This window comes from Arachis hypogaea, chromosome 7 (assembly GCF_003086295.3).
Source record: "Arachis hypogaea cultivar Tifrunner chromosome 7, arahy.Tifrunner.gnm2.J5K5, whole genome shotgun sequence".
NCBI classification, from domain to species: domain Eukaryota; kingdom Viridiplantae; phylum Streptophyta; class Magnoliopsida; order Fabales; family Fabaceae; genus Arachis; species Arachis hypogaea.
This window is the reverse complement of record NC_092042.1, coordinates 18,008,143-18,030,563: the sequence shown is the minus strand read 5'-3', so window position 1 is coordinate 18,030,563 and position 22,421 is coordinate 18,008,143. Positions and strand designations below refer to the sequence as shown.

Below are 22,421 nucleotides of genomic sequence, written 5' to 3'. Positions count from 1 at the left end.
AAAGGGGTGGGTAGGGGTATGTGGGTGTGTTTGAGTAGTTTTCCTGGTCGTTCTCTCTTTCTTCTTTACAAGTCATCCTTTAAAAATTTCAAGTCTTTATTTGTAAAAGTACGTTCTGCGGAGCCTGAGTACCCATTCTACCTTGATGATGAGTTAATAGAGAAGTTTCCATTGTTCTGGTGTTTGGAGCCTTGTCAAATACTTGAGGCTGTTGAACGAAGTGAGGAGGAGGAGAGGTTGGTGGATTTCTTGGTAGAGACTTTTGCTGAGGGGTTATGTTTGTCTATATCCCATGTTCTTCGTTATTACGATTCAGGGGATGAGGAAGGTTTGAAAATGTATATAGGTAATTTTGTTTTGTTCGTGTGCGTTGTTCTTTGTATTGCCGATTTATTCTGATCCTTTGTTTTTGACCAGGTGGACGAGTCTCTAACCTTGACCCTTCACATTTCCAGTCTTTTCTTAAGAGAAAAAGGAGAAGATTGGTGATGTTTCCGAGGCTGGCAGAGAGGGGGGAGGTGATGTTGCGCAGTCCATTCTTCAGCCGGCCTCTTCCTTTAAGAGAAAGAGGGATGTTGTTGAGCAATCTGTGGAGGTGATTCTTGAGGACGATAAGGAGGTTGGGGGTAGTAAGTTATCGTTTGGCAAGCAGCGGGGGTTGCATGGTTTTGTTTCTGGTGCGAGTTCTCATTCCCTTTGGAGTGAGCAGTTTGATTTTGCTGGTCTTTCTGAACGTGCATCGCAGTATCCTGGAGATATGCTCATGACTCGTCGGGCTGGTGTTGAAGAGCTTGGAAAATTTGTTCAGGTTTGTTCTTGTTTTTGCTTCAGTAGACTTTGTATTCGTTATATCTCACTTTGTGTTTGTTTTGGTAGGTCGTTGCAGCTCGTTTGTTGTGTGTTGGTCGCACGACTGAGCTCATTGGTACCGAGTAGCAGGTGGTGGCGAATAAGGTTGCTGAGACAGAAAAGGTGTATAAAGATAGGATTGCTGAGCTAGAAGGAGCTTTGAAGGAAAAAGGAGAAGCTTTTGCTAATGCTGATAAAAAATTGAAGGAGTCGTTGGAAGAAGTCGGCCGTTTGCAAGATCAAATTCGGTCGTTACAGGTTGAAGTTTAAGAGAGCGACCTTGCTAAAGGTCGGCTTACCTCTCGTGTTCATGAGCTAGAGGAAAACGGGATGGAGATGTTCTCCTACGGTTTTGAACGTGCCGTTAGCCAAATTGCCGTGCTTGTTCCAGAATTTGATAGTAGTAAGCTAGATGTGACTAAAATAGTGGTAGGTGGGAAGTTAGTTGTAGATGGCACTGTGGAGGAGCTTGACGAGACTGTTCCTCCTTCTTAGTTTGTTTTATTTTGTTTATGACTCTTGACTGCTTGGTGTTGTTTGACCGAGTCTTGGTCGTTTTGCTTTGTTTGAACTTTGGATGGTGTTTTGTTTTGGCCGAGGTTAGGCCGGGTTGACAATATTGCACCTTTTGGGTTTATTAATATATGCTAGGTTGTTATAAGAATCAAGATTTGTTAAGCAAAAAAAAGTAGTCATTGACGTTTATTTGAATGCGTTCAGCGTCTAGCCTCGTTAAAACCCTCCTTAGGTAAAAACCCTTTTCTTTGGGAGAAAAGCTCTAAGGGGGAAAAAGAGTACCTTCATCCGCTTTTGGTACATATCATGACCTATACACTTTTAATGAAGAGACATTCCAATTCCCTGGTATTGTATTGCCTTGCAGTGTTTGAAGTTGGTAAGCCCCCAATCCGAGTACTTTTGCTATTCGGAAAGGTCCTTCCCAGTTTGCGGCGAGTTTGCCATGTGCGGAAGGTCGTCTTGCTTCTTCTGTTCGCCTGAGCACAAGATCTCCAGTTGTGAATGTCCTCGGATGTACTCTTTTATTGTGCTTTCTCTCGGCTAATTGCTTTTTTGCTCTTTGTTTGATAGCGGCGATCTCTCTTTCTTCTTCAGTTAGATCGAGTTCGACATTTCTTCTATTCACGTTTTGCTGTTCATCATATAGTTCGGCTCTCAAAGTTGGGATGCCGACCTCAACGGGAATTAACGCTTCAGACCCGTAGACTAACTTGAAGGGTGTTTCCCCCGTGGTACTCTGTATTGTTGTATTGTAGCTCCATAGTACTTCTGGGATGAGGTCTGCCCATTCTCCTTTTGCGTTATTGATTTTTCTCTTTATGGCCTGTAATATAACTCGGTTAGCAGCCTCGGCTTGCCCGTTAGTTTGCGGGTGTTCCACCGAGCTAAAATGATGTTGTATATTAAAATTCTTTAGAAATGAACCGAGCTTATTGTCTGTAAATTGTCTACCATTATCAGATGTTATTTCTCGTGGTATTCCAAACCGGCATATAATGTTTTTCCATATAAAAGATCGTACCTTTTCGGCCGTTATTCTTGCTAATGGTTGGGCTTCTATCCATTTTGAGAAATAGTCTATTGCTACCAAAAGGAACTTTACCTGGCCTGGAGCTACTGGGAAAGGGCTGAGGATGTCGAGTCCCCATCTATGGAACGGCCAGCTTACCTCCATGCTGTGTAATACCTCGGTCGGCTTTGTAGATATAGCTGAATGTTTCTGACAGTTGTCACATGCTTTTACTTTTGTTATGCAATCTTGCTTCAAGGTCGGCCAGTAGTATCCTGTCCGGACGATCTTGGCGGCAAGGGATCGGCCTCCTATGTGATTTCCGCATACCCCCTCGTGGATTTCATCCATTGCCTCTTTTGCCTCCTTTTCGTTTAGGCACTTCAGCAACGGTTGTGAGAAACCGCGCCTGTATAGCTCTCTTACCACGTTTGTGTAAAGGCTGGCCCTTCTTCTGAAGTTTTGTGGGTTGAGCTCGTCTTTGGGTATGGTACCTGTATTGATATATTCAAGGAAAGGAGTTCTCCAATCTCGGAGGTGAGTAATATTTGTAACTGATAATGGCTCAATGCTAGGCTTTTCAAGTGTGAGTTGGGATAACGTTGAAGTTTGTGTGTCCGCCCTAGTGGCGGCGAGCTTAGATAAAATATCTTCTCTAAAGTTTTTCTCTCTATTTACGTGTAATATGATAAATGAATTGAATTTTGAAATAAGATCCTTTGCCATGAGCCAATATCACTCTAGTAAAGGATCTTTTACCTGAAATTCTCCTCGGATTTGTTGTACCACCAGGAGGGAGTCGCAACGTGCTGTCAGGCTTTGAACTTGAAGGTTCAGGGCGAGCTTGAGTCCTGTTATGAGGGCCTCATATTCTTCCTGGTTATTGCTTGCCGGGAAGTTGAATTGGAGGGACTGTTCGGCTATTACTTCGTCTCCTTGTTTTAGGATTATACCAGCCCCGCTCCCTCTTTGGCTAGACGCTCCGTCTACATGTAATTCCCATGGCCTGTTGTTCTTGTCAGGAGTTAGCTCGGAAATCAAATCTGCAAGGATCTGTGCTTTAAGTGCCGACCTTGGTTGAAACTGGATGTCAAACTCTGAAAGTTCTATGGACCATTTGATCATACGTCTGGCGAGTTCTGGTTTTGTTAGTATCTGCCTTAGTGGTTGATTTGTCCTTACTATTATCGTGTGGCTTTGGAAGTATGGTCTTAGCCTTCTTGCCGTTATTACTAGCGCCAGGGCCAGTTGTTCAATTTTCGGATATTTTTGCTCTGTTGGTTGCATAACTCTGCTAACGAAGTATACTGGTCGTTGTACTTTTCCTGCTTCTGTGACAAGAGCCGAGCTTATAGAATAATTAGAAACTGACAAGTATAGGTATAGAGGTTTACCGACTTCTGGTTTTTGTAGTACTGGTGGTGTTGATAGAATGGTTTTAAGTTCGCCAAATGCTTTCTCACAATCCTCGGTCCATTGGAATTTCTTGGCCTTTGATATGGTTTGGAAGAAATGGTATGATCGGCTTGATACTACTGGTAAAAATCGAGATAATGCCGCTATTCTTCCTGCCAGTTGTTGTATTTCTTTCTTCGTTTTGGGGCTTGTCATATCAAGTATTGCCCTACATTTTTCAGGGTTTGCTTCAATTCTGTGTGAGGTCAATATGAATCCGAGGAATCCCCCCCCCCCCCGTACTCCGAAAGCACACTTCTCTGGGTTGAGTCTCACTTTGTATATTCGGATTTGTTCGAATATCTCCCTGAGATCGTCACAGTGTGACATCCCTTGAGTGGTCTTGGCGACCATGTCATCTACGTAGATCTCCATACTCCGACCTATTTGATTGTGGAATACTTTATCCATCAGTCATTGGTAGGTTGCACCTGCATTCTTTAGACCAAATGGCATTACTTTGTAACAAAATTTTCCATGTTCAGTTATAAATGCTGTTTTGCTTTGGTCTTCCGGATGCATAAGGATCTGGTTGTAGCCAGAGTATTGGTGCACGAAATTGTGATCTCTACTTTTCACAACTCAAACAATCCCCGGTAATGGCTCCAAAAACTTGGTGCTCAATACCATGGTCTAAACATAATTTCACAACTTTGCACAACTAACCAGCAAGTGCACTGGGTCGTCCAAGTAATAAACCTTACGCGAGTAAGGGTCGATCCCACGGAGATTGTTGGTATGAAGCAAGCTATGGTCATCTTGTAAATCTCAGTCAGGCAGATTCAAATGGTTATGGATGATTTATGAATAAAGCATAAAATAAAGATAGAGATACTTATGTAATTCATTCGTGAGAATTTCAGATAAGCATATGGAGATGCTTTGTCCCTTCCGTCTCTCTGCTTTCCTATTATCTTTATCCAATCCTTCTTACTCCTTTCCATGGCAAGCTGTATGTTGGGCATCACCGTTGTCAGTGGCTACAGTCTCGTCCTCTCAGTGAAAATGTTCAACGTGCTTTGTCACAGCACGGCTAATCATCTGTCGGTTCTCAATCAGGTTGGAATAGAATCCAGTGATTCTTTTGCGTCTGTCACTAACGCCCAGCCTTCCGGAGTTTGAAGCTCGTCACAGTCATTCAATTCTTGAATCCTACTCAGAATACCACAGACAAGGTTTAGACCTTCCAGATTCTCTTGAATGCCGCCATCAATTCTAGCTTATACCACGAAGATTCTGATTAAGGAATCCAAGAGATATCCACTCAATCTAAGGTAGAACGGAGGTGGTTGTCAGGCATACGTTCATAGTGAGAATGATGATAAGTGTCACGGATCATCACATTCATCAAGTTGAGGAACAATTGATATCTTAGAACAAGAATAAGATGAATTGAATAGAAGAACAATAGTAATTGCATTAATACTCGAGGTACAGCAGAGCTCCACACCTTAATCTATGGTGTGTAGAAACTCCACCGTTGAAAATACATAAGAACAAGGTCTAGGCATGGCCGTGAGGCCAGCCCCCAAAACGTGATCAAAAGATTCAAAGATCTCAAGATGATCAAAGATCCAAAGATGCAAAGATCCAAAGATGAAAATACAACAGCAAAAGGTCCTATTTGTAGAGAACTAGTAGCCTAGGGTTTACAGAAATGAATAAATGACATAAAAATCCACTTCCGGGCCCACTTGGTGTGTGCTTGGGCTGAGCATTAAAGCTTTCATGTGTAGAGACTTTTCTTGGAGTTAAACGCCAGCTTTTGTGCCAGTTTGGGCGTTTAACTCCCATTCTTGTGCCAGTTCCGGCGTTTAACGCCGCGCAGTTTTGAGCTAATTTGGAACGCCAGTTTGGACCATCAAATCTCGGGCAAAGTATGGACTATTATATATTGCTGGAAAGCCCAAGATGTCTACTTTTCAACGCAGTTGAGAGCGCGCCAATTGGGCTTCTGTAGCTCCAGAAAATCAACTTCGAGTGTAGGGAGGTCAGAATCCAATAGCATCTGCAGTCCTTTTCAGCCTCTGAATCAGATTTTTGCTCAGGTCTCTCAATTTCAGCCAGAAAATACCTGAGATCACAGAAAAATACACAAACTCATAGTAAAGTCCAGAAAAGTGAATTTTAACTAAAAACTAATAAAAACATAATAAAAACTAACTAAAACATACTAGAAACATACTAAAAACAATGCCAAAAAGCGTATAAATTATCCGCTCATCACAACACCAAACTTAAATTGTTGCTTGTCCCCAAGCAACTGAAAATCAAATAAGATAAAAAGAAGAGAATATGCAATGAATTCCAAAAACATCTATGAAGATCAGTATTAATTAGATGAGCGGGGCTTTTAGCTTTTTGCCTCTGAATAGTTTTGGCATCTCACTCTACCCTTTGAAATTCAGAATGATTGGCTTCTATAGGAACTCAGAATCCAGATAGTGTTATTGATTTTCCTAGTTAAGTATGATGATTCTTGAACATAGCTACTTTATGAGTCTTGGCCGTGGCCCAAAGCACTCTGTCTTCCAATATTACCACCGGATACATACATGCCACAGACACATAATTGGGTGAACCTTTTCAAATTGTGACTCAGCTTTGCTAGAGTCCCCAATTATAGGTGTCCAGGGTTCTTAAGCACACTCTTTTTGCCTTAGATCACAACTTTATTATTTTGTTTTTCCTTTTTCTTTTTCCCCTTTTTTTCGTTTTTTTTTCGTATTCACTGCTTTTCTTGCTTCAAGAATCATTTTTATGATTTTTCAGATCCTCAGTAACATGTCTCATTTTTCATCATTCTTTCAAGAGCCAATCATTCATGAACAACAGATTCAAAAGACATATGCACTGTTCAAGCATACATTCAAAAGTCAAAGTATTGCCACCACATCAAAATAATTAATCTGTTATAAAATTCAAGATTCATGCAATTCTTCTCTTTTTCAATTAAGAACATTTTTCATTTAAGAAAGGTGATGGATTCATAGGACATTCATAACTTTAAGGCATAGACACTAAGACACTAATGATCATAAGTCACAAACATAGATAAACATAAGCATAAAAATTCGAAAAACAGAAAATAAAGAATAAGGAGATTAAAGAACGGGTCCACCTTAGTGATGGCGGCTTGTTCTTCCTCTTGAAGATCTTATGGAGTGCTTGAGCTCCTCAATGTCTCTTCCTTGCCTTTGTTGCTCCTCTCTCATGATTCTTTGATCTTCTCTAATTTCATGGAGGAGGATGGAATGTTCTTGGTGCTCCACCCTTAGTTGTCCCATGTTGGAACTCAATTCTCCTAGGGAGGTGTTGATTTGCTCCCAATAGTTTTGTGGAAGAAAGTGCATCCTTTGAGGTATCTCAGGGATTTCATGATGAGTGGGATCTCTTGTTTGCTCCATCCTTTTCTTAGTGATGGGCTTGTCCTCATCAATGAGGATGTCTCCCTCTATGTCAATTCCAACTGAATAACAGAGGTGACAAATGAGATGAGGGAAGGCTAACCTTGCCAAGGTAGAGGACTTGTCCGCCACCTTATAAAGTTCTTGGGCTATAACCTCATGAACTTTTACTTCCTCTCCAATCATGATGCTATGAATCATGATGGCCCAGTCTATAGTAACTTCGGACCGGTTGCTAGTGGGAATGATTGAGCGTTGGATAAACTCCAACTATCCCCTAGCCACGGGCTTGAGGTCATGCCTTCTCAGTTGAACCGGCTTTCCTCTTGAATCTCTCTTCCATTGAGCGCCCTCTTCACAAATGTCTATGAGGACTTGGTCCAACATTTGATCAAAGTTGACCCTTCTAGTGTAAGGGTGTTCATCTCCTTGCATCATGGGCAAGTTGAATGCCAACCTTACATTTTCCGGACTAAAATCTAAGCATTTTCTCCGAACCATTATAAGCCAATTCTTTGGGTCCGGGTTCACACTTTGATCATGGTTCTTGGTGATCCATGCATTGGCATAGAACTCTTGAACCATTAAGATTCTGACTTGTTGAATGGGGTTGGTAAGAACTTCCCAACCTCTTCTTCGGATCTCATGTCGGATCTCCGAATATTCACTCTTTTTGAGTTTGAAAGGGACCTCGGGGATCACCTTCTTCATGGCCACAACTTCATAGAAGTGGTCTTGATGCATCCTTGAGATGAATCTCACCATCTCCCATGACTCGGAGGTGGAAGCTTTTGCCTTCCCTTTCCTCTTTCTAGAGGTTTCTCCGGCCTTAGATGCCATAAATGGTTATGGAAAATCAAAAAGCAATGCTTTCACCACACCAAACTTAGATGGTTTGCTCGTCCTCGAGCAAAAGAAGGAAGAAGAGAGTAGAAGAAGAAGAAATAGAGGAGATGGAGGTGGCTTTGTGGTTCGGCCAAGGGGGAGAAGTAGTGTTTAGGTTGTGTGAAAATGAAGGAGTGAAGATGGGTTTATATAAGAATAGAGAGGGGGTGTATGGTTCGGCCATTATGGGTGGGTTTGGGAGGAAAAGTGGTTTGAATTTGAATGGATGGTGAAGAGAATAGTGGGATTTGATAGGTGAGGGGTTTTTGGGGAAGAGGTGTTGAGTTGATTGGTGAATGGGTGAAGAAGAGAGAGAGTGGTGGGGTAGGTGGGGATCCTGTGGGGCCCACAAATCTTGAGGTGTCAAGAAAACTTCATCCCTGCACCAAGTGACGAGCAAAAATGCTCTTTATGCCAATTCTGGCGTTAAACGTCGGGCTGGTGCCCATTTCTGGCATTTAACGCCAGCTTCTTGCGCTTTCCTGGCGTTTAACGCCAGTCTGGTGCCCCTTTCTGGCATTAAACGCCCAGAATGGTGCCAGATTGGGCGTTAAACGCCCATTTGCTGCCCTTACTGGCGTTTAAACGCCAGCAATTTTAAACGCCAGCAAGGTTTTCCTCCAGGGTGTGCTGTTTTTCTTTCTATTTTTTATTCTGTTTTTGCTTTTTCAATTGATTTTGTGACTTTTCATGATCATCAACCTACAGAAAACATAAAATAACAAAGGAAAATAGATAAATATAACATTGGGTTGCCTCCCAACAAGCGCTTCTTTAATGTCAATAGCTTGACAGTGGGCTCTCATGGAGCCTTACAGACATTCAGAGCAATGTTGGAACCTCCCAACACCAAACTTAAAGTTTGAATGTGGGGGTTCAACACCAAACTTAGAAGTTGGTTATGGCCTCCCAACACCAAACTTAGAGTTTGACTGTGGGGGCTCTGTTTGACTCTGTTTTGAGAGAAGCTCTTCATGCTTCCTCTCCATGGTAACAGAGGGATATCCTTGAGCCTTAAACACAAGGGATTCTTCATTCACTTGAATGATCAATTCTCCTCTGTCAACATCAATCACAGCCTTTGCTGTGGCTAGGAAGGGTCTGCCAAGGATGATGGATTCATCTATGCACTTCCCAGTCTCTAGGACTATGAAATCAGTAGGGATGTAATGGTCTTCAACTTTCACCAAAACATCCTCTACAAGTCCATAAGCTTATTTTCTTGAATTATCTGCCATCTCTAGTGAGATTCTTGCAGCTTGCACCTCAAAGATCCCTAACTTCTCCATTACAGAGAGAGGCATAAGGTTTATGCTTGACCCTAGGTCACACAGAGCCTTCTTAAAGGTCATGGTGCCTATGGTACAAGGTATTGAGAACTTCCCAGGGTCTTGTCTCTTTTGAGGTAATTTCTGCCTAGACAAGTCATCCAGTTCTTTAGTGAGCAAAGGGGGTTCATCCTCCCAAGTCTCATTACCAAATAACTTGTCATTTAGCTTCATGATTGCTCTGAGGTATTTAGCAACTTGCTCTTCAATGACATCTTCATCCTCTTCAGAGGAAGAATACTCATCCGAGCTCATGAATGGCAGAAGTAAATCCAATGAAATCTCTATGGTCTCATTATGAGCCTCAGATTCCCATGGTTTCCTCATTAGGGAACTCATTGGAGGCCAGTGGACGTCCATTGAGGTCTTCCTCAGTGGCGATCACTGCCTCTTCCTCCTCTCCAAGTTCGGCCATGTGGGTCATGTTAATGGCCTTGCATTCTCCTTTTGGATTCTCTTCTGTACTAGGAGGGAGTTCAGTAATTTTCTTGCTCAGCTGTCCTACTTGTGCCTCCAAATTCCTAATGGAGGACCTTGTTTCAGTCATGAAACTTTGAGTGGTTTTGATTAGATCAGAGACCATGGTTGCTAAGTCGGAGTGGCTCTGCTTAGAATTCTCTGTCTGTTGCTGAGAAGATGATGGAAAAGGCTTGCCATTGCTAAACCTGTTTCTTCCACCATTATTGTTGTTGAAACCTTGTTGAGGTCTCTGTTGATCCTTCCATGAGAAATTTGGATGATTTCTCCATGAAGGATTATAGGTGTTTCCATAGGGTTCTCCCATGTAATTCACCTCTTCCATTGAAGGGTTCTCAGGATCATAAGCTTCTTCTTCAGATGAAGCATCCTTAGTACTGCCTGGTGCAGCTTGCATTCCAGACAGACTTTGAGAGATCATATTGACTTGCTGAGTCAATATTTTGTTCTGAGCCAATATGGCATTCAGAGTATCAATCTCAAGAACTCCTCTCTTCTGATTCGTCCCATTGTTCACAGGATTCCTTTCAGAAGTGTATATGAATTAGTTATTTGCAACCATTTCAATGAGTTCTTGAGCTTCTGTAGGCGTCTTCTTCAGATGAAGAGATCCTCCAGTAGAGCTATCCAATGACATCTTGGACAGTTCAGACAGACCATCATAGAAGATACCTATGACGCTTCATTCAGAAAGCATGTCAGAAGGACACTTTCTGATTAATTGTTTGTATCTTTCCCAAGCTTCATAGAGGGATTCACCTTCCTTCTGTCTGGAGGTTTGGACTTCCACTCTAAGCTTACTCAATTTTTGAGGTGGAAAGAACTTTGCCAAGAAGGTATTGACTAGCTTTTCCCAAGAGTTCAGGCTTTCTTTAGGTTGTGAGTCCAACCATATCCTAGCTCTGTCTCTTACAGCAAAAGGGAATAGCATAAGTCTGTAGACCTCAGGGTCAAACCCATTAGTCTTGACAGTGTCACAGATTTGCAAGAATTCAGCTAAAAACTGATGAGGATCTTCCAATGGAAGTCCATGGAACTTGCAATTCTGTTGCATTAGAGAAACTAATTGAGGCTTAAGCTCAAAGTTGTTTGCTCCAATGGCAGGGATAGAGATGCTTCTCCCATAGAAGTCAGGAGTAGGTGCAGTAAAGTCACCCAGCACCTTCCTTGCATTGTTGGCATTATTGTTGTTTTCGGCTGCCATGCGTTCTTCTTCTTTGAAGATTTCTGTTAGGTCCTCTACAGAGAGTTGTGCTTTAGCTTCTCTTAGCTTTCGCTTCAAGGTCCTTTCAGGTTCAGGGTCAGCCTCAACAAGAATGCTTTTGTCTTTGCTCCTGCTCATATGAAAGAGAAGAGAACAAGAAAATATGGAATCCTCTATGTCACAGTATAGAGATTCCTTGAGGTGTCAGAGGAAAAGAAAAATAGAAGGAAGAGGTAGAAGAATTCGAACTTATCAAGAAATATGGAGTTCGAATTGTGCATTGAGGAAGAGTGTTAGTCCATAAATAGAAGGATGTAAGAAGATGGGAAGAAATTTTTTGAAAATAAATTAAAAAGATTTTAAAAATATTTTAAAAAAATACTAATTGATTTTCGAAAACTAAGAGTGGAAAAAGAAATCAAGTGATTTTTGAAAAAGATTTTGAAATTAGAAATCAAAAAGATATGATTGAAAACTATTTTGAAAAAGATGTGATTAAAAGATATGATTGAGAAGATATGATTTGAAAAATAATTTAAAAAGATTTGATTTTAAAAATTAATGACTTGGCTAACAAGAAAGATATGATTCAGACATTAAACCTTTCTCAACAGAAAAGGCAACATACTTGAAATGTTGAATCAAATCATTAATTGTTAGCAAGTATTTTTGAAAATAGAAAGAAATTGATTTTGAAAATATATGATTTGAAAAAGATTTGATTTTGAAAAATTTTGAAAACTTGAAAAAAATTTGCATTAAAAACAAAATCTTCCCTCTTGTGCCATCCTGGCGTTAAACGCCCAGAATGGTATACATTCTGGCGTTTAACGCCCAAAACACTACCCTTTTGGGCATTAAACGCCCAGCCAGGCACCCTGGCTGGCGTTTAAACCCAGTTTTCCTTCCTCACTGGGCGTTTTGAACGCCCATCCTTTTTCTGTGTAATTCCTCTGCTGAATGTTCTGAATCTTCAATTCTCTGTATTATTGACTTGAAAAGACACAAATTAAAAAAAATTTGGATTTTTAATAATGAGGAATAATCAAAATGAAACTAAGATCAAATAAATAATGCATGCAAGACACCAAACTTAGAAGTTTGTATACTATTGACACTAACAAAATGAGAATGCATATGAGAAACAACAAAACACTCAAGTCAAGAGAATTTAAAGATCAGAGCAAGGAAATCATCAAGAACAACTTGAAGATCAATGAAGACACATGAATGAATTCGAAAAATGCAAGAAGAACAGAAACATGCAATTGACACCAAACTTAAAATGAGACACTAGACTCAACAAGAAACATAAAATATTTTTGGTTTTTTTTTATTTTATAATTTTTTTGGATTTTTTTGAAAATTGAGTGAAAAAGAAAATAAGGATATCAAAGTTCTTAATGAGAATTCTAGGAATCATGCAATGTTAGTCTAAAGCTTCAGTCTAAAGAAATTAGACATGGCTAGCCAAGCTTCAGCAGGACATTACATTCAAGAGCTAAATTGATGAGAATCAATCAGCTTTGGTGATGATAAAAACATCACCTTGAAACACTAGAATTCATTCTTAAAAACTCTAAAGAAAAATACCTAAGCTAAGCAACAAGATGAACCGTCAGTTGTCCAAACTCAAACAATCCCCGGCAACGGCGCCAAAAAATTGGTGCACGAAATTGTGATCTCTACTTTTCACAACTCAAACAATCCCCGGTAATGGCTCCAAAAACTTGGTGCTCAATACCATGGTCTAAACATAATTTCACAACTTCGCACAACTAACCAGCAAGTGCACTGGGTCGTCCAAGTAATAAACCTTACGCGAGTAAGGGTCGATCCCACGGAGATTGTTGGTATGAAGCAAGCTATGGTCATCTTGTAAATCTCAGTCAGGCAGATTTAAATGGTTATGGATGATTTATGAATAAAGCATAAAATAAAGATAGAGATACTTATGTAATTAATTGGTGAGAATTTCAGATAAGCGTATGGAGATGCTTTGTCCCTTTCGTCTCTCTGCTTTCCTACTGTCTTTATCCAATCCTTCTTACTCCTTTCCATGGCAAGCTATATGTTGGGCATCACCGTTGTCAGTGGCTACAGTCCCGTCCTCTCAGTGAAAATGTTCAATGCGCTCTGTCACAGCACGGCTAATCATCTATCAGTTCTCAATCAGGTTGGAATAGAATCCAGTGATTCTTTTGCGTCTGTCACTAACGCCCAGCCTTCAGGAGTTTGAAGCTCGTCACAGTCATTCAATCCTTGAATCCTACTCAGAATACCACAGACAAGGTTTAGACCTTCCGGATTCTCTTGAATGCCGCCATCAATTCTAGCTTATACCACGAAGATTCTGATTAAGGAATCCAAGAGATATCCACTCAATCTAAGGTAGAACGGAGGTGGTTGTCAGGCACACGTTCATAGGTGAGAATGATGATGAGTGTCACGGATCATCACATTCATCAAGTTGAGGAACAAGTGATATCTTAGAACAAGAATAAGCTGAATTGAATAGAAGAACAATAGTAATTGCATTAATACTCGAGGTACAGCAGAGCTCCACACTTTAATCTATGGTGTGTAGAAACTCCACCGTTGAAAATACATAAGAACAAGGTCTAAGCATGGTCGTGAGTCCAGCCCCCAAAACGTGATCAAAAGATTCAAAGATCTCAAGATGATCAAAGATCCAAAGATGCGAAGATCCAAAGATGAAAATACAATAGCAAAAGGTCCTATTTGTAGAGAACTAGTAGCCTAGGGTTTACAGAAATGAGTAAATGACATAAAAATCTACTTCCGAACCCACTTGGTGTGTGCTTGGGCTGAGAATTGAAGCTTTCATGTGTAGAGACTTTTTTTGGAGTTAAACGCCAGCTTTTGTGCCAGTTTGGGCGTTTAACTCCCATTCTTGTGCCAGTTCCGGCGTTTAACGCCGGGCAGTTTTGAGCTAATTTGGAACGCCGGTTTGGGCCATCAAATCTCGGGCAAAGTATGGACTATTATACATTTCTGGAAAGTCCAGGATGTCTACTTTCCAACGCAGTTGAGAGCGCGCCAATTGGGATTCTATAACTCCAGAAAATCCACTTCGAGTGCAGGGAGGTCAGAATTCAACAGCATCTGCAGTCCTTTTCAGCCTCTAAATCAGATTTTTGCTCAGATCCCTCAATTTCAGCCAGAAAATACCTGAAATCATAGAAAAACACACAAACTCATAGTAAAGTCCAGAAAAGTGAATTTTAACTAGAAACTAATAAAAACATAATAAAAACTAACTAAAACATACTAAAAACATACTAAAAACAATGCCAAAAAGCGTATAAATTATCCGCTCATCAAGTATGCATCCATGAAGCTAAGATTTTGAAACCTGATGCATTGTCTACAAGCTTATCGATACAAGGTAAGGGGTAAGCATCTTTAGGACATGCTTTATTTAAATCTGTAAAATCGACGCACATGCGCCATTTACCTAAGTTCTTTCTTACCATTACCACGTTTGATAACCATGTTGTGAATCGGATCTCTTTGATGAAATTAGCTTTAAGGAGCTTTCCAGTTTCTTCTAGGGCCGCTTTTGATTTCTCTGCTCCGAGGTTTCTTTTTTTTTTTTGAGCTATAGGTCGGGCAGAGCTGTTTGTGGCGAGCTTGTGACATATGATGTTAGGGTTTATGCCGGGCATGTCTGTCGGGGTCCATGCAAATAGGTCGGCATTATCTTTTAGTACTTTGATAAGTTCTGACCTTTCTTCTCCTTGGAGGGCTTGGCCGATGTATGTGACCTGTCTTGGCTTTGCCGTCAACGAGACTTCCTGGAGCTCATCTGACGGCTGAGGTCTTTCTTGAGTGTCCTCCCTCGGGTCAAGCTCTGAGAGAGATAATACCTCGTGTGTGTTGTGAGTGTTTCTGACCTCTTGGTGTTCTTTTCCCGAGGCCGATCTTTTTAGACTTGCGTTGTAACATTGCCGAGCTTGTTGTCAGTCTGAGTGGAGTGTCACTATATGTCCTTCCTGTGCCTGAAACTTAACACATAGATGGTAAGTGGATACTACTACCCTGAACATGTTCAAAGCAGGTCTTCCGAGGATAACATTGTAAAGACTGGGGCAGTCAACTATCAGGTATTGTAAGTCAATAGTTTTTGATAATGAGTTCTCCCCTAGGGTTGTTTTTAGCCATATGTATCCCTTGATGGGGACCCTCTCTCCGAAGAAACCTACTAGCTCCCCGGATAAGGGTTGCACAAGTTTTTCGGATAAGTTCATTTTTAAAAAGGTAGAATAGAAAAGTACATCTACACTACTACCTGGGTCCAGGAGGACTTTTCTTACCAATAGTTCACCTGTTTGGATAGATATTACCACTGTTCGGTGCTGCCGAGCTGATGTCCGCCTGGCTGAAGGTGATTTGGAGGTCGGGATTGTCTTTGTTGTTTAGCTGCATGGTTCCTTCGATTGCCAGCATTGCTCAATAGCTTCGCTTTCGTGCTAAGGTTGTTTCTCCTTCTCCGGCAAATCCTCCGGATATGCAATTTATGATGGCTTTTGGTGGTGTGTTGTGTGGCCATTTGTTGTCTTCTTTACTTTCCGAGGTCTGTCGGCGCTCGTCTCGGTCTCTGTTGTTGTCTTTATGCTTTCTCCTTTCGATGTATTTATCTAGGAGGCCTTGGCGAGCTAATCTTTCCAGCAGATCCTTAGCTATTACACACTCATTAGTTGTGTGTCCGTATTTCTGGTGGAAGGCACAGTGCTTGCTTTTGTCGACGAATCGCTGATCTTGGTAGCTCCCCGCTCTGGTTAGTGGTTTTATAATCTTGGCATTGAGTATTTCTTTGATTATCTTTTCTCTCTTTGTATTGAATCTGGTGTAGTTATCGAATTTTGGGGTGAGCTTGAATGGTTTGCCGAGGTCTCTAGTGTTCGCCGATCTGGAGGGTCTGTCGTCCTCTTTTCTTGGTCTCCTTTCGGTTTTGTCGGCCTCTCGGAGTTCTTCGATCTCCATTTGTCCTGCTGCTCTTTCCCGGAATTCGTCCAGTGTTTTTGGCTTGGTAACCGCGATTATTTCTCTGAACTTTCCGGGCCTGAGTCTGGCTTTGAGGGCATGTAGGTGGACGGCAGGGTTCAGGTCAGGTATTTCCATGGTGGCATCTGTGAACCTAGTCATATAATCTTTTAAACTTTCTTGTGGGCCCTGGCGGATGGTGCTGAGATAGTCTGATCCATGTACATAGATCCGAGCTGCTGCAAAGCAGTCGATGAAAGACCTAGCCAGATCTTCGAAGGAAGCGATTGATCCTATAGATAATTTCAAAAACCAAAGTAGGGCAGCCCCGTCCAGATAAGTAGGGAAAGCTCTGCAAAGCACATGATCATTATTAGGTCCGTTAAAAAACATCATAGATTAAAATTTTTTTATGTGAGCCCGGGAGTTACCAATCCCCTTATATGGCTCAACAGAGGAAGGGAGTGTGAAACGCTTTGGCATTTGGAAATTCGTGATTTCCTCAGAAAACGGGTTGTCCAAGGTCAGTTTCTCCTTGGGGGGTTGACACCTATGAGTTCGGCTCCGCCTTGGGTTGAACCCTTGGAGTTGCCTTCCTCTTGTTTGCTGCTCTGGGTGGATAGCTCAGCTAGTCTCTTGACTTCTGCTTGCAGTTCGGCCATCTGGGCCATAAGTTCAGCCTGACTAGGTTGATGAATTCCGTTGTCAGCCATGTCACCAGCTTGATGAACCCTGCGTAGAAGAAGAAAATAAAAAGGAAAGTGGAAATAGAGTGGGGTTAAATTTCGGGCCCCACAGTGTGCGCCAAATGTTCCGTCCTGAGTACGCCGAGGTATATGGCTTTCAGTTGAGCACTTGACTTCTTGGTTAAGCTATACGTCGTCTTGGCTCAATGGTACGGAATGACCTCGGTCCTCTGAAACACGGCGGCGGGAGCACCTGCACAAGACACTCCGACGCTCAAGTAAGTATGTGAGTTATAAGAGAGTAGAGAATAATAAATAAGAATAAATTCTGTGACCTGTCTTTTGTGGGTTGTGTAGCCTGGTATATATAGGTAGGTGGTACATTGGTGAGAGCTTTATTTGCTCCGAGATATTTGGTAAGTGCTGTTGTTGATATCTTTGATTTGTGATCGTGTTTTGTAGTGGCTTTCTGTTTGTGAGTAACGGTTCTGAAGATAATGCTGATGTGTGAATGAGTTGGTTGGGGATTTTTAATCATTTCTGGGCTTAATGATCGGTCCTTCTGCCGAGTATATCAGGGTACACATCATTTTAAAAGTGTGAAAAAAATTAATATTTTTATATATTATATATAATATTTTAAAACATATATTAATATCGAATAACTTTATGCACATTAAAAAACATATTATTATATAATAGTTAATTTTATTAAAATAATATTATATATAATACTTTAAATAAAATATATTATTACAAATATTTGGATAAAAAATTATAAAAAGGAAACATGAAAGATTTTAAGTACTTTATTTCCGGTTGAATCAAAATCACTCTCGTCGATCTCAAGATTCAAATTCTCTACGTACAACAATGTCATAATAATCACATTCGCAGTACCTGCTACCCAGTTGCGAAGAAGCGGTTGCGATGCAATTCTGCAATAGACACGGGTTCGTCGGCACCTTCTCTTTTTCTCTCCGTCGTGTTTTCTTCTCTGCTTTGTCCATCTTTCGCCTCGATGTCAACCACTGTCTCTCCATCCTTCCTCCTCCGCCGCTGCATGCGCCCTCCTTATTGCCATCCTCGAGGAATGCATTTAGATCCAATTTCTCCTCGTTAACAACTAGCGCCTCGCTGCATATCTGTCTCTGATCATCCCTTCTCATTTTTTAAATTTTTTATTTTTTTAATAAAAAAGGTGAAAAAACAAACATATATACGAAATGAGAGAAAAAATTATTTTAGAAGTGATAGATAGTTAGAAGTTTAGAACTAAATTATTTTAAATTTAAACTTCATTAAACTCCGACTCAATACTCTTCTATGTTATATAATTCCATTAAACTCTCGTCCAATTCTCTTCTATGTTATAAAAACTTTTAGCTTTTATTGTTTTATTAATTTTTGTTGCTTTACCACTTGTCAAACATTTAGCCTATCATTTGTTATTGTATAAGACTTAGGTCCAGTTTGGGTAAATAACTTAAATAAGTTCTTTTGGAAAAGGAGCTTAAAACATAAGGACCTTTATTAATAGCAGCTTATAAATAAGTTATTTTGTGTTTGGATTTTTAGTTATAAAAGTACTTATTTTAAAATTGTAGCGTTTGGATAAATAACTCAAAAGATAAATTTTTTTTACAAGAGAGAATGAATATTAAAATAACGATGATAACAAATACTTTTCAATATTGAATGTTGATTTTACATAACCTAATCACTAATATTGTGTATGATATGGTAGGTGAAAATAAAAAATAAATATAAAATATGTGTCAATATATATTTTATTGCTGTTTTTTATTTTTTATTTTTATTCCTATTAGAATTCTCTTCTCTTTTATTGAGGTCAAGAACTTGTTATAATTAACTATGAAAATAATAATAAGCTATAAAATTACATATGAAAAAAATAAAATTAAAACTGAAATTTCATACCACACTTGAATACAAATTTAATAATAAAAAATAGTGATAAAATGATAAAAAAATATTTAGAAGGAATATATGCAGTAAGTTGTTCAGATGTAATATTGTCTGAAAATGTGGTGGAGGATCAATACTTCCATCAGATGTTTCATTACGTAAAAATGGTGAGAGACTTGGAACATTGCGTGAGAATGATGGTGGAAGACCAGTGCTTCTAGCAGACCTTATGTGAAAATGGTGATGAAGAGTCAATATTTTTCATAGAATCAAAATGGCACATGATATTCGGCCATTCTTTAGCCCAAAAAAAATGGCACATGATATTCATATATGAGAATTTATTATTTTTAATCGTTATTTTTTTATTAGCTCAATTTTTTTAGTCTAATAATTCAATAATATATTTTTAACTCATTTCTCTTTTAATTACAACTAAACCTAAAATCAATCTATGCCTCTATTCTTTTAAAACTATTTTTTTCTTTTGTTCACTAAAACCTTTTACATATGCTTTTTCAAATTAGAACAAACTTTTCTTTTCTCATGCTCCAAACCAACCTTATCTTGGGTCTTTATATAGCCTCTTTTTCAATTATTTTTCAATCTTTCATAATTTTAATATTGAATTGGGAGTACTTTTCAGAAGTTTTCGATAATTTTACCTATGAAAATTTTACTCCTTTCAGCTAGATTCATGCTACTTGCACACAGGAGCAGAAACATACAGCTTGTGAACCATGCGGAAGAAGGCGACACACATGGAAACTATCGATAGTATGATATGAAAAAGCTTGCAATGAGAACATGTCTCATGTGTTACTATATGCTGCGTTTATTTGATGAGATATAGACATTAATACATAAAATTTATCGTTCATATTTGTTTGCTGAAACACAAATTTTTAAAAGATATAATGACACACAAACATATATAAAATATATGTATTTACTATTTAGTATCCTTTAAAAAAGATTAGACACGAAAATATATTGATGAGATACAAATAGTTACTTTTTTATTTTTAGTAAGTTACTCTTGTCCTTATTCCATTAGTGATGATATAAGAATAAAATTGATATTTAGTTTATATTGTGTCTTGTTTAATATTACCAAACACAATAAAAAATTTGTGTATCTTTATATATATGTCTCTTTGTATATTTTTGTATGTATTCATGTATTTAAAAGATAATAAACAAACACAGATAGCGATTCAGAAAATGTTCCATCCCTGGTGTAAAAGTTGGAAATCATCTACACTTGTAAAAGTGTGTTATTAGTATCAGGTTATAACAAGTATGTATACACAGTGTTATAACTAAGAGATTAAACTTACTAACCATTAAATTTCATATAACCAAAATTAATTATCATCATAGACTTTTTGAGCTTTGTTTTTTTGGCCCAGATATAATAATTATGGTGTAAAGGTTGCTGAAGGCTGCAACGGTGAGATTAATATGAAAACACTGCAAAATATTATGATGTGTTATTAGTGAATTTTATTCATTCCTCTCACATACTGATTACAAACAGCACAGTCATACAAGTATAGATCATTTTCAACCCTCTATACCATAGCATGCACTACTTGTGAATAAACTTAATATTTTTCTATTTTAGAATTACTTTACAATTTGATATTTAATAATTGCAACATACAAAGTACATTGTATATTTAGGAATGAAAAGGTATAGAGGATCAAATAACAGTACAATCAACTACTCTCACCTAATAAAAAAAATCAATTAAAAAACAAAAAAAAAATAGAACCCGGAGAGTTAATAATAACAAAAAATTGCTAGAGAATCATTAAAATTTATTGTTTTTATCTATTAGTTAATCATCAATGTTTAAAATATAAGATAAAATATAATATTAGATTATTAGACTAAAAAAATTAAATTAAAAAATTGAATTGATGACTAAATAATAGTCAAAAATAATAAATTTTGATGACCCTTAATATTTTTCAATAACAAATACAATATTATAAAAGGAAAATTATCTGAAAAATTGCAACAATATTTCTAAATAAAAAACAAAAAGCGAATACGAGTATTAAATGTTAATAACTAATAACATCATTTTTGTAGACCAAAAATAATTAAAAAATATAAAAATTTTCGTAATAACATCTTTATATAAAAATAATATTATAAATTTTTAGATAATTTGATATATTTGATCAAATATATTTAACTGAATTCTCTAACTATACTATATTTTATGTGAAGATATCAACACCTGAATATTTCACAAAAAAAAAAAAAATGGCAGCCGAGCAGGGGAAGTGTTGATCTGTCTTTAAAATGCTGACTTTCCCTGAAGCTCGTTGATTACAATAACTACAACAAAAGCTCGTTGTTATTTATTTATTTATTTTTAAATTTGTTATATTTATTTTTTTAATTTAGTTATATTTTTTTTCCCTAACAGAATCTAAAATCTTGATTCTAGTTAGTTTATCTTATTTTAAATTTAAAATCAATTTAGTAATTAGTATAAATAAGTAACATCATTCTTCTACATACAACAAAACAACAACTTTTAATAAAAATTCAATCTCAGATTCAAAAGCACAAGACTGACAATGGACGCCATTGATTCAGTGTTCGAACCTCTGAGAGAGTTCTCCAAGGACAGCGTAAGGCTCGTCAAGCGCTGTCATAAACCCGATCGCAAAGAATATTTCAAGGTTGCTGTTCATACTGCAATCGGAATTACGGTTATAGGATTCGTTGGCTTCTTCGTCAAGCTCATCTTCATTCCTATTAACAACATCATCATCGGATCTGGTTAGGATGATGATAGCCACAATCACACAAGGAGAGTTTTCAAACAAATGGTAGCAGGAGTTGTTCCCACATCAATTTCCTTTTATTAATTATAGTTCTGTTGTATATCACTTTCTATTTTTCCATCCTTCGTATCTTTGGAAACATTATAGTTTTAATTTAAATTTATCATTTGTTTTACATGTGTTAGAAGAGTTGGCACCGTTTAATTTAGCACTGATGAAGGGAAAATACAAAATAGTTGATTGATTTACATATAACATTAATATTAGTGTTATGCTTTTTTGCTTTTTTGTTTTCACGTTCTGAAGCTGAAAGTTTAATTTGATAGACAAAATGGTCCGTTACATATTTAACAAAAAAATATTAAATTTTTAGTGTTATTTTAACTTGTTATCTTATTTTTTTTAGAAAAAAAATTTAATATGTTTATTTTTTCTAAATTATTTATGCTTATTTTTTTAACGGAATGATTGTGATTCTGGTTATTTTATCTTATTTTAAAATTTAAAATCAATTTAGTAATTAGTATAAATAAATAGCATTATTTTTCTATATACAACAAAATAACATATAATAAAAATTCTTCATCTTTATTTTTTCATTTTTTTATAGTTTTATTAATGATTGCTATGTCTCGGAAGATGGTTGCTTCCCTCTTAACTTGTATGCTTTTGTGGAGGCTTCAAAGTTTGCAAAGCTTTGGGTACCTTTCTGTAAACAATGTAAAAACTAGAGAACCCTTTCGTTACTTCGATTGTAATCATAATGAGGCCCCCGCACCCAACAATAGCCCAGAATTCATGTATATCAATGTCAGTTTATATATGAATTTGAAGTCTTTACTTTAATTTATGCAGGAT

At 38.1% G+C, this 22,421-nt stretch overlaps 1 protein-coding gene across 1 annotated transcript; it reads left to right on the top strand.

Moving 5' to 3' along the window:
• The first annotated feature begins 21,313 nt into the window (after positions 1-21,313).
• LOC112704007 (protein transport protein Sec61 subunit gamma-like) lies at positions 21,314-21,655 on the top strand. Its single transcript, XM_025755600.3, has one exon. The coding sequence runs from the start codon at positions 21,354-21,356 to the stop codon at positions 21,561-21,563; it is 210 nt and encodes a 69-aa protein (XP_025611385.1). The 5' UTR covers positions 21,314-21,353; the 3' UTR covers positions 21,564-21,655.
• Positions 21,656-22,421: the final 766 nt, after the last annotated feature.

Excerpts from the sequence above, each read along its gene's own strand:
- LOC112704007 (XM_025755600.3), top strand. The coding sequence starts at position 21,354 with ATGGACGCCATTGATTCAGTGTTCGAACCTCTGAGAGAGTTCTCCAAG.